This window comes from Dryobates pubescens, chromosome 20, assembly GCF_014839835.1.
Source record: "Dryobates pubescens isolate bDryPub1 chromosome 20, bDryPub1.pri, whole genome shotgun sequence".
Taxonomy (NCBI): domain Eukaryota; kingdom Metazoa; phylum Chordata; class Aves; order Piciformes; family Picidae; genus Dryobates; species Dryobates pubescens.
This window is the reverse complement of record NC_071631.1, coordinates 16,212,642-16,225,520: the sequence shown is the minus strand read 5'-3', so window position 1 is coordinate 16,225,520 and position 12,879 is coordinate 16,212,642. Positions and strand designations below refer to the sequence as shown.

Sequence of the window (12,879 nt, the reverse complement as noted above, 5' to 3'; positions counted from 1 at the left end):
ACAACAATTAAAAAACCAAAACAACCCCAAAACATTTGACCAATGAGCAAATCAAAAGCATATATTGAATAAAAAGGGGGGGAAAGGTGTGTGGGGGGGGGGGAGGGGAAGGGGAAAAAAAAACCAAAATAGCAGTAATAAAAATAAACCCAAAGCAACAAACTTCACACCATTTCCGAGCTCAAACCACACGTGGGCTCACGCTCGCTCACGCTCCACGCACGCTCAACATCTGCTCCAAGGAAAACAGAGAGGCTGAACTTTGAGCAACAACAACAACAACAACAACAACAAAATTCTTTTAGAGCCTGTTTTTGTGTTGGTTTTGTTTGTGTTTGTGTGTGTGTAACTGATGCTGACCTGGAAGTGTAATCATCAGACTTAGAAAGTGTTCACATTTTGTTATTGGCCTGCTGGATTCAAGTATTTGCATGTTGATATGTTGTGGTTTGTTTGTGGTTTGCTTTTGTTTTTTTTTATGTATTTTTTTTAATGTATTTTTTTAAAATGCATTTTTAAATTTTTTTTTTAACTTTTTTTTCCACTTTTTTTTTTCTCTTTTCTATTTTTTTTTTTTTGGGGGGGGGAGGGGGAGATTTAAAACAAAAAAATGTTGTGGGGGGGAAAAAAAAAAAGTAATGAAACAAGGGTAATGTGCATAGGCAGATCCATGGGAGTAGTGGACACAGAGATAGCCCAAGCCCTGCCCCTCCCTCCTCCCCCCACCCTCGTCCCTCAACCTGTACAGTCAAGAGTCACTGCTGGGATTTGTCACTTTTCTGTACCAATGGTAGCTATCACACTTCACCCTTGCTGATTATTGGGTCCGCCTCTGGTAATGTGCATAATAGTCACAGGCTCATTTTAAATAGGCTTTTCATTTCCCCCCCCAACCACCCCCTTCCCTCCCCCAACCCCTTCCCGCCCACCCCTCCCCCCCCAAAAGTTGATAAAATAACCCTTTCCAGCCCAAAATTCTGAAAAGTGCCCTTCATGATAGACCTATTCTAAGCAGCTTTTATACTTTTTTTTTTTGTTTGTTTTGAAAAGTCACCATACAAACATAAAAAGACGACATGAAACAAAAAGCCATGGGGAAAAAAAAACAAAAACAACAACACAACCAACAAAAAAAAAAACACCCACCCAAAACAACAACAAAGAAAACTCAAAACCAACATAAAACCTGTCATTAGCATGTGACACTGACCAAAAGGAGCCCATACTGTTTCATGAACAGTTCACAAGGACTTCTGCAGTTTTCATATTTGATATTGGACAGAGGTACTAAAAAAAAGGGCTGCCAGTCTGATCCATTAAAGCTGGGTTCTTCATCAAGCCCGGGACTGGAAAGGGTTACCACTTTCTGGTTTGTTTTTTGTTTGTTTTGTTTTTTTTTGTTTTTTTTTCCTTTAGTGCTGATGATTGTTATTTCCATTTTGTTTCTCTTGTTTCCTAGATGGACTCCCCACTGAGTAGATCACCGGGAAGAAGAGTATTCAAAGGTGTTGGGCTTCCGATGACTCTGCCGTCGTCGGTGCTGGGGGGTCCCCAAAGGCTGCTGGAGTACTGAGGCACCCCACCCCACAGCAGGTCGCTGCTCCCCTTGCCCCCCAGGCAGGGAGTGTTCCAGTGCCCGGCGTCATTGCGCACCAAGCCGTGGGAGCTGCTCGAGGAGCCCAGGCGTGTCTGGTTGGTTCCAGTGTTGGACTGCCAGCTGGAGGTGGGTGGCAGTGGCTGGCCTTGTGCTAAGAAACGGTTGACTTCTTCTTCACCAGCAAACTCGGCCAGGATGGTAGTGTTTCCCAGGACACACCTGAGGGCAGTGACACAAAAGCAACTTTAGGGTCGTAACAATGGTCAGAGAGCTGGGACCCCTCTGCTGTGAGGTGAGGCTGAGAGCTAGGCTTGTTCAGCCTGGAGAAGAAGTCCAGGGAGGCCTTCCTGTTGCTTCTCAGTACTTAAATGCACTACCTTTCATGCCCAACTTAAACCTCCCCTGGTGTAACCTGAGGCCGTTTCCCCTTGTCTATTGCTTGTCACTTGGGAGAAGAGACCAACTCCCACCTGGCTCCAGCCTCTTTTTCAGGTAGAGAGCCAGATGGTCTTCCCTCAGGCTCCTTTGGTCCATGCTGAACAACCCCAGTTCCCTCAGAAGACTTGTGTTCTAGACCCTTCACCAGCTCCAGCACCTGAATGTCCTCCTCAATGTGAGGGGCCCAAAACTGAAGGCAGTATTCAAGGTGCAGCCTCAAATTGGTCTCCATGGTCCAAGCCACGGCTTGCAGGACATGGGGCTATTATGTAGGGCTCAGTCATAAGCAACTCATCTCCTAAGAAATTATGTTTCTGATGTCAAAATGGCTTCATAACAAAGCAAAGACAGAGCAGGAACTTACATGTGCAGAGACTTCTGGGCCTTGGCTGCTTCTTCCTTGGAACTGTATCGGACCACAGCATTCCCTTGTGTCAGGTTCAAGTGGAATGTTATTAGAGGGCCATGTTGCAAACACAGTGTCCGCAGTGTGGAACCATCAATCTGGGGAGAGGGAAAGGGGGAGAAAGGTTATCTGTATTGCTGTGCTTTTTCCTTAAGAGCTTGCCAACAAGTTTTTAAAGCTGAAGAAATAAGTGAAAGAAAAAGAAAAGCTTTTCCTCCATATGAAGATTTTAATTCCAGCCTTATTGCCATCTTCAGTGCATGAGACATCTGTCTTTTTAAGACTCCCCTCTAGTCCAGTGCACAGAATTTCCCCATTGAGGTTAGGCAAATTATATTTATCATTAAGAGTCCACAGAAGTCCACAACTAAGTTAAACAAAATCATTTTGTTGATCACAGAATGTTAGGGATTGGAAGGGACCTCCAGAGATCACTGAGTCCAACCCCCCTGCCACAGCAGGATCACCTAGGGTAGGTCACATGGGAATGCATCCATGTGGGCCTTGAAAGCCTCCAGAGAAGGACACTCCACAACCCCTCTGGGCAGCCTGTTCCAGTACTCTGTCACCCCCAAATGGATTTTTCCCAGGACTAGTTTGGATATCTAGTCAAGGCTTTGTAGCTTATATTCTTCCTTGTGAAGGGCAGTAGGCAGAAAACTAGAGGGTTGGACAGACTTAGGAGAAGAACAAAAAAAATAAGAACAACATAGGAAGAGCAAGTTTTGGTTTTTTTATCTCTGTGTGTGCTTGAAAACATCATTCACTTCCAAGCTTACATGCAGACACAAATGGTGCACAGAGGATGACTAATTACAGTCTTAAACGTTCATACTTGATTTGACAGCACTTATGAAAACTTCAATTCCTTGCAGAAGACAGACATTTGTAGTAAATGCAGAGTAATTATTTTCCCTTCAAACAAACCAAATGACCATGGTTGATAAAGATTCTTCTTTTCATCTCCTGCATGTAACAAGTCCCTTTTCATAACTAGTTATGTCCAATTCCATCTACCTGGGGTGTGAGATTTCGCAGAACCAGCCAGCTGCTTGTTCTCCCTGAGCTGTCAGTGCTCCATGCAGAACCTACAACACACAAATTCCACAACAAAACATTTGATCAGGGTGTGGAGAAGATATCACAAGAAGAAAACTTAATCTGGAATCACAACGCACCAGAGAGAATTGCTGCTACTGAAAACAAATCCTACAGCAGTTTCCTCACATCTTGATTGATTGTTGTCTTTGGAATGAGAGGTGCTGGATGAATACCTGCTTCAGTGACACTGAGAAGTGAAGCATTTTTCACCCCCCACAACCACTATTACAAAATGAATGGATGCAGGTACGACACTGCAGCAAGCTGCACCTTCAGGTTACATCAGAATTAATCTGGAAGGTACATTTAAAAGCAATTCAGATGTCCAAGCTCAGCTTGCTGCTGCTATTAAAGATTTTTATAGCACTGCAGCATTCTGCTATCTTGTCAATGATAGATTAATGCACATGGTTTGCTCAAAACATGTATTTCTAAACTGCCAGTCTTCTGATTAAAGATACAAGGCCATAAGCAACAAAATCTGCTTTGCCAACTTCAGCCTGGTCTTTCACAACGAGAAACTGCAGGAGCTTGGTATTTATGAGTGGCATCTGAGACACCACAGCACTTCTGCAGTCATCACGTGTGACTACACACAGGCTCCAGAGAATCCTGGTATCAGCAGGATCTGCCCACCAGATGGGGTTTTGGGGAAGAAAACAGGTACAAAATAAATGGCAAGAAGAGGGTAGAATGTTTAATGTCCAACTTAGTGAAAGCAGATTACTAGTCAGCTTTCCAGAAGAGGTGCAGTACTTTACAAGCTGACAGAACTTCACAAACTAACGTGATAGGTGTATCTATATAGCCAGATCCATGCTTATTTTTGTATTGAGGCACACCAGTGACACCTGAAAAAAAAGAGCCTGCCCTGAAATGCCACCAGGTTCTCAAACCTCCACATCCATGCTCTTTTTGGAGTGAGCATATGTGATCCATATTAAATTCCAGGGGCTGATTCTCTCACCTTGAAGCGTGGCAGACAGTCATAAATCACACCACCAAACAAGAACCATGTGTAAAAGACATCTTTAGAAATTAAGGAAACAGGGGGAAATTCTGGTTGGAGTGAAGTCATTTGGCAATTCCTAGGTAAAATTACTCATTTGACCCCTTGAAAGGTGACAGGGTCTTTACAGCTTCTCCTAACTAAAATGAACAGACATGAGCTTCACCACCAAAGCAGACACTCCTTGTATTAAAGCTCAAGCACCTGGAGCCTTGTATGCAGCCATGGGGTGTGTCTCTATAGCACCACAGAATATAAGCAAACAGTGCTAAAAACAGAAGGCACTGTGGAGTTACAAAGAACAGAAATCAAGAGTACCAGAGGAGTAAGAGCTGGTCCAACCCAGGGGACTGGCACCCCATGTAGATGATGGCTTGGTGTTTGTTAAGCCTGGAGGTGGTCTTGTAGGAGCAGTAGTGTTTCTGGGTACCTTCCACAGTTCATGGGAGAGAGAGGCTTGTGTGTGAGAGATTGGGCCAGAGGACCACGTAGACTTGATGTCTGACAGTTTACCTGCAATAGGAGTAAAACACATTAGTGTACTTTAGTTAGCAGCAACTGCTAAGCCAAGGGGGATAGGTCATCATCAAGCTTCTGTGGTGACTAGATTCAATCAGGAGAGAAGAGCATTCTGCACCATCCAGTGACAGAAATCCTGTACCCTTTGAACCTACTTACACTGGTATTTTTGTTTTCAAAGCAGTCTGTATTTCATGAACCTCACACCTGCTACACATAGTTCCCTTTCAAAAATATCCTATTTCACTTCCTTGTAAAGAACGAGACATGGGGGGAAAAAAAAGCAGAAAAGAGACTGAAGTATTTGAAATCTAATTTCATCAAAATTATAATGAAACACTCCAAGACTGTCTCTCTGAAAGGTTTAATAGAACTTAACCACTGCTTATCTAATATAAAGTAACCAGTATATCCCTATGCTTTTCTGATACATTATTAACACTGCAAAGATCCAAGGGCCCAACAAAAACGGTGTTTCTGATTATTCAAAGAAACAGATACTCCTTTTTTTCCAAGTGTCTTGGAGAAAAAAATGAAGCCTTCAGAAGATTAGGTCATATCACAACCTGTCACTCTTTGTATCTTTTTCCTGTTCAGTTTGTTAGTTCCCTAATCAGTTTTTAGACTCATTACTGTTTCTGCCAAATTTGAGGTTTATAAACAAGAGGCAGGACTAACGAGTACAGTTCAGCATTCAGAGTGGCAGACAAAATTGATTCAAATTACAGATACCAAAGCAAACCCCTTGGTTGCCCTTTAGACTTACACACTCCTGTCTGTTCTCCTGGGACCAACATATGTTGTGAAATCAGAGTCCAATTTCCTTGCCATAGCACAGTCCCCCCTGTTACTAACATTAGCAGCGTGTACTTGACTGGAATGGACTGCTCACATCACTGCATCTTCTGCCAGGGCAGATGACACTGTGATTATGCTGCCTTAATGCTTTAGTGTTGATTGAAAATACCTGCTCTGACTAAATCCAAGATGCCAAAATCTGATGAATTTCTTTAACCCCAGACTGGAACAGGCAGATCAAGCTTATTCTGAACCAGTCCTTTGCATCGGGCAGCCTTGGTCTTAAAGCCAAATTTACCACTCACCAAATCCCAGTCCTGGTTATATGCACACTCACTCTCAAATTGCCTCTATTTCTCTGTGTCATTTTGCTCAATGGGTTTGTACTGAATCACAACATTAAGTGGAAGAGCAACCACTCTCCCATCTTCTTGCAAACTGCAGCAACAAAATCAATTTGATAATGATGATGAAGACGTTAACAAGGGTACAATGGTGGGGGAAAGTCTGAGCTTTCAAGCTCGGTTTTAGAGCAGCTCAGCCTGCGATGCATCACATGATACATGCACATCACCACAGATTAGAGGTTGCTATGTCACTACTTCTCATGGGGTTAACACAAAGACTACATGACACTGCACAAAAATAAAAAGCAAACAAAGCAGAAATGCATGGCAGAGGAAACAACAGCAAGCCACTCTTTCCTTTTTCTGTCGCTGGAGTAACAAACATTTCAAACCAAACTCTTTTTGGTTACGACCTGGAGATTGTACCTTTGTTTAGTCAAAGAAGTGGAGGGTTTTCAGTGGTTAGATTATGCAATGTAACAGCCCAACACATTTTTATACTGGGACAAACTGGGTATTTAGGTAGCCAGTTAATAGGCAAAGTTTGCATGATTTGCAGAGGGAGATACTCCAGAAGTTATAGCTCATTAAGAAGAACAGAGTCATCATTTAGGCGATCTACAAGCTCAGCCTTATAAGGGAGCATCAGGCTTTGGAGTGACTATGAGAAGACATTTAAGAGCCCCAAAACCAGTTCCTCCAGAGCTATGAACCTTGAGGTACTACTGAACTTTTTCCTGAGCTGAAGATGGTTCACTTTTAACAGTGACTTTATTAACAAACAGTTCATATCGGCTCTTATTGGAAGGGTCTAGTATGGCTGTTTCTACTGAGATCCTAGACCACAGCATATTCCTCCTCAAATTTGCAATGGATACAGTCTTCAGGAGATCTTGACGTCGGTACAGCCAGCCACCACGTGGCACCAAGTGGGCAAATACCTTTTTCCTTAGCACAATTCCAGGCATACAATCCAAGAGCTGCCAGGAGAGCCGCCTACCTAGCACAGCTCTGCACAATACACTTGTGCCTCTGGTAGCACTGCTGCAACAGGTGGGAAAGCACTGTCTAGGGCCTCTCCTGAGGATGCAGAAGGCTGTGAAAGTTCGTACCTGCAATGCTAGGTGCGGATGCAATGCTGCTGAAAGAGCTACTGTAGCCGGAGGCACTAAGCGGCCAGGCACTCGATGAAGGCAGCGTGGCATTCTGAGATGATGTTGGGGATGACCCTGCAGAACCAGCAGAGAAGCAACTAAGAAAGATGGGCATAATGATGTTTGGTGTGACATAAGCAAATCTATTACGTGCAAATACAAACCATGCAAGGCATTTTCCTTAATCAGGCTGGTCTCTAGGAATGAAATGTTATAGAAAGCATGATCAAGGGAAGCAGAAGTCTGCAGTACAAAAGAAAGCTGGCACAGCAGCAAATGCACCAGCACCTGGGCAGAAGATTAATTCTGCATTGCCTTTCAGATATGTGATTCTCAAAAAACAGTCTTCAGCTGGTTGGTTTCAAGGAACAGGCTTCATTTATATAAAGGTGCTCTGTGGCTGATTTAAGCAATGGTAACTACAGATGGGCTCAGATGTATGTGATAAACTAACCTCTTACCACGGGTGATTTGTCCCAAATTACTCAAGGTAAGCACTTCTGCTGCATCCTAATGCCCACAAACATCTTTAGGTTTTTGCAGACTTTCAGTAAAGCCTGGATCTATTTTACCAATCTCTTCTCAAACTGATCAACATTAAATGAAACAGCCTGAAACCATCTTGGTAAATCACTTACAATCTGAGGAGCTATCTCAGCCTACATACAATTCCCTTACTGGCAGTAAATGAAAGAAACTCAACATGAAATAAAATATCTTCATTATAAAAACCAAAAGATCTAGAAGCATTCTCTCTAGCCACCACCAACAAAACTGAATCTGTGTCCTAGGTGACACCACTCCAGGCATACCTAGATATTGACTGTGACACTGAAGCATCTTTAACAGGCTCATAAAAATAGGCGAGTTCTTTGGAAAACTGTCTTGTACTGAGGTGGAATGGAGGAAACAAAAGGACAATCTCATCACTCACAGCTCAGTACAAAACAAAACTGGAACAGCAACCAACCAGACTTCACCTTGTGCTCCAAAGGATACCAATACAGACATCAGTCCCAAGCAGAACAACTCTCTAGCAAGACCTTCTCTGGAAAGAATCTATTCCCCAGGCAGGTGTGAGGGAATGACATCAAAGGCCCACGTGCTCACAGAGCTGAAACTCTTCCTGATTCCACATGGCTGAAGACTTTCAGCTCACAGCAGCTGACCCTGCAAAGCTTCATTAGCATACAGTGCCAAACAAAAATCAACCCACAAGCTTAGGTTTGGTCTAAGTGTGCAGTGCAGGGAGGGTCTACATGGAGGTCAGCTCTGTTAATACCAGTCATGTACTTCACGCTGCAGTATTCAAGGGCAGTCTCCACCTGGCAGCATGTCATGAGAGCCTCCATCTCCCATTCCCCATTCTGTCACTGACAGTGACAGATCATTTTACCTAGAAACCCACACCTAGAGAAAAGGTTCGGCAGCTATGTTTTTCATTAAACCCGTATTATTAGCAAACCAAAAAGCTAATGAGGAAAGGAAGCATATGAACCCCAACAGGCACAGTTTTTCAAAGGTTCTGGCTCTTGAGGGCCTGTTTACTTCTGCAAAGCTGATTTACACTGACCCTCCCTAAGCAGTGTAATTATTCCTTCATTCCACAGACACACTCTGCACCAACAGAGCTAATGTATACTTTCCACCCAGAAAGAAGAAAGATCTGTGGTAGGTATGATCTAACACACAGGTGTAGATCTGGAGGGCTAGGAGTATTTCTTGGGTGCACCATGTATGAACTCTACCTGAATTATGCCTTTCTACTTCTCTTTTTATTACTTCAAACCATCCAGGCTGCCTGCCCCTTGAAGTACATCTGGGTCATTAAAAGTTAATTCAACATTACTCATGCACACAAGTACTTCATTTTTCATCTTAAATAAAGATTGCTTTCTGCTAAGAGAAAACGAAGATCATTCAAGGCCACAAAACCCCCTGCCTCCTTTCCCTCACGTTCACATCCTTTCACCCAAGTCGAGAGCAGACCTGGAAACCTGTTTGAAGGATAGTCCTGATATGCAATCTATGCAGATAGCACAGAGGGAACTACTAGAACAAAAGTCACATTTTTAATCCTGACAGGTCCTTCTTGACAACCTGATTATACTACTCCTGAGCATATTAAGAGTTCTCTAATAGAGTGAAGATGACTTGCCTATTTCAGCACACTGATCACAATTAAACCAAGCCACCTTTCCCTTGATCCACCATCTAGATAACAAGCAGCACAGTCCCAATGGTTTTTTGTTTCAGATAATACCTTTCTACTTCTGGAATAAGCACTGCCTAGACAAAGGAAATGGAAATGGCACTGGGAAATACAAGTTTACTAGTCAGTTACACATTTGGATGGTTTGGGGGATAAACTGTCTTCAATTTATTGTGTTGACTGAAAAGCAAAGCTACAAATAATTAGTGTGACAAAAGCCTGCTGCCTCAGCAACCACTGTGAAACTTTTGTGTCGTGTCTTCTGAGAATCTCACAAAGTGTAAGAGGTTGCTCAGTGTGGAGAGCGAGAACTTGTTCAAAACAGTGTGCTACAGGTTACAAAACCTTTCAGTGACCACAGCAGTTTCTATTAAAGCTCACACAACCTCTTCCAATATGGAAATATTTACATTCCCATGGAAAACTGGAGACTTCTCGGTCTCATATTTGAATCAAGTACTTGTGGATTTTCAGTGAAAGTTCAGAGCAGAAGCATGGTAAGATTAGGAACACATGCAAAAGAAGAGCATGTCCATAATATAGGAAGTCAACTTTTCTGGAAAGAAAAAGCAAGTACCCACAGATGTGAAGGTAATGTGTGCTTACCTCCACTCTTGAGAAGATAGCGATTAACATCCTGTATCGTGGTGTTTATGGTAGGCCCAGTTGGAACACTTCCAGGAGTAACATCAGGGTCATTTTCAGGATCAATATTCTGCAGTCCTTTCCATGGCACTCCTGGGTGAAACTCTGTGTCAAAGATAATGAAAGTTCAGTCATCATTCTCCCAAGCTGCTGTGTATCAGGAGGCATGGGGATTCAGCAAATGCAGTCAACAAAAAGTTTGAAGGACATCAGTTGAACACAAAATGCTTCATCTTTTTGTTACCTGGTGGCCAGTTTATGCTGGAGCCATTGGAAATTTTATCACTATCAGTTTTGGCACGAGACCAGCTGTGAGGAACAGCTACAGGTGGACTGGAGGGAGATTCACTGTTCTGAATCAGATCATACCGGCCGTAAGAGTCATCAATGGAGGACTTTCCCGGAGGACCAATACTTAAACCTCCAGGTATAGCACCTGTAATGAATGAAATGGAAAGGCTTTGTTTAGCAGTGGGACTAATTTTGGCTGTGGAAATTTCACCAGTCCCTATATTTTCATGCTCTTTTCTTCTCTTCTTTCTGTATTATAAAAATAAATTGAAAAAAAAAAGAAAATTAAAATATAAAGACAGCAAAGCAAGGCTCAACCACCTTGGAAGCTTTACTAGGAACCTCAGCTGTGAGAGACACTGCTGGTGCAGTCTAGATACTAAATTAAAGAATTTCACCTTACATCACTGCCAAAAAGAGACTCAAGTCATTTGAATCATTACACTGGTGGTAAATAGGAATTTGCTGAGACAGCGCAGTAAGGACTATCACTTGCTGGCAAGGCCTCTTCCCATCCTTCTCTGGGTATTCACTGCTAACAGGATAGATGATTTGAAATGGCCATTCTCATCTTCCTAAAAACTATTAAACAATTTGGCAAAAGCACTACAGCTACTTGCAGAGTAAAAAAAACTGTTGCAGAAGAAACAACTGGTGCTGCTCATAATAACATCCAGGACACAATAAGGTTAAGAGAGCACCATGTCCTTAACAGGAAAAAAAAACAACCAACTTGGTACAGGAAATAAACTACTCAGGATACTGGAGGCGTTGGGGATAAAGGTGTTCAAACAGATTAGCAATGACTTCTGGAAAAATGTGGTGGAGTTTGTGCTCCCAATTCCCAGGGTGGGTGATTATGAAAGCCATGAAGTCTTTACACAGGACGGGCTGTGAGAGGTGGAGGATACTGGAAAAACTGTGGGAGAAAGCCAATGTAAAGTTTTTTTGGATTGAAAGTACACAGATGTGGAGTAAGGGGAAGCTTGTGGGACTTTGTTTTGCCCATATGAATGGCTTGTTTTACTTGAGCTCTATGTTCAGAGCAACAAAGTTCAGCAAATGAAAAAAAATCAGTTCCTACATTGCATGTAGGAAGTGATAGCTGCAAGCAGTTCAGCATGCTGTGGAATGTGACTGCAAAAATCATCTTCAAAACGAGTCTCAAAGGCTGCTCTCTGCAAACCATTTATGAGCACTCACCAAAAATAGTATCATGAGTAAAAGAAAAGACAATTGCAACATGACTCAAGCCTCAAAAAGCCAGCCAGTGAGAGCCTCAGTGCGACGTACCGTGCTTGCTGGAGTTCTGGTCAAGCGAAGAAGCAGCACTAGACAGATTATCCATTGAGTTGGGGTGTGTCCACTGAGGAAGGCGAGACTGGGACTGAGAAGTGTCCTTCACTGACAAACCACCAGTAATGTCCATGTTATTTACATTCATGTTCGGGTTCAGTCCAGCTAGGGGGAAACAGGTCATTAAAGATCCACAATACACCAGAGGATTAAAAGCTGTGTTTAAAGCTCCAGCCAAAGAAATGACGCAAGCTTGATTTTCAGACAGCTGGTACCTGCGTGTAGTAACTCACTGTGGACATTTTCAACCTCCTGTCAAGAGCTTTTGCTTTTATGGGAACACCAGTAAAACCACCATCAATTCAGAGAATGTTCAACTTTGATAAAAAGGAGAAAGTCCAGAGTGGTGTAGGAATAATGTTTTAAAGCTGTCAGTATTTCTAGCTGCAGTCCCTTCACTACTACTTCGGGAAGAATGCCCCGGAATGCTACATTTAAACCAGTGAAGAATTTGCAGCATTCCACTGCTAAGCCAAAACACTCCCAGTGTCTCAGCAGCACACCACCATGATGTCTGCCACTTCATATTGCTCACAACGTTTGAATTAGTCGCTTTGGTTGGGGTTTTTAAGAGATCAGACAAAGTGCTGCTAGGCGTTGAGCAGGTATTGTACTATGTGGGCATGTGTTTTGTATACACAGAATTAAAAATCACTCAGATTGCATTTAAGGAATAATTTTGACATGCTTCTGTGACACGACTCTGGGTCCTCTGATATATAATCCTGAATGTTAGCAGATCACAGGAAGCTGAGATATGATAAGAACCTCTTAGACTCAGGCCTTTAATTCACAAATTCCTTTGCTTTCTGATGCTCTCTGCTCCAACAGCTCACCACGGCAGTCAGAATTACCTTCTTAACTGCTGCATGGCAGATAAAGCTCAGCAATTCTATTGTACACAGTATAAAAAGAGTCACAAAGAGATTAAATTAATTCCTTTATGTCATAAATGAAGTCTGTAGCATACATCAAACAACCATAGAAAACAGGTCTGAAAGGTTGC

At 42.7% G+C, this 12,879-nt stretch overlaps 1 protein-coding gene across 10 annotated transcripts in view; it reads right to left on the bottom strand.

Moving 5' to 3' along the window:
* Nucleotides 1–1,118: 1,118 nt before the first annotated feature.
* Nucleotides 1,119–12,879, bottom strand: part of TNRC6C (trinucleotide repeat containing adaptor 6C) — a 103,267-nt gene continuing 91,506 nt past the window's right edge. For 7 of the 10 annotated variants that reach the window (XM_054170440.1, XM_054170439.1, XM_054170442.1 and 4 more), the window contains 8 exons: nucleotides 11,811–11,978; nucleotides 10,471–10,662; nucleotides 10,188–10,331; nucleotides 7,328–7,444; nucleotides 4,870–5,064; nucleotides 3,459–3,529; nucleotides 2,400–2,539; nucleotides 1,119–1,816 (listed from right to left, as the gene is read on the bottom strand). In XM_054170440.1, coding sequence (XP_054026415.1) covers nucleotides 1,456–1,816; nucleotides 2,400–2,539; nucleotides 3,459–3,529; nucleotides 4,870–5,064; nucleotides 7,328–7,444; nucleotides 10,188–10,331; nucleotides 10,471–10,662; nucleotides 11,811–11,978 — 1,388 coding nt within the window. In that variant the 3' untranslated portion in view covers nucleotides 1,119–1,455. The remainder of the gene's footprint in view (nucleotides 1,817–2,399; nucleotides 2,540–3,458; nucleotides 3,530–4,869; nucleotides 5,065–7,327; nucleotides 7,445–10,187; nucleotides 10,332–10,470; nucleotides 10,663–11,810; nucleotides 11,979–12,879) is intronic. The other 3 variants (XM_054170444.1, XM_054170446.1, XM_054170447.1) reach the window with 1 other exon arrangement.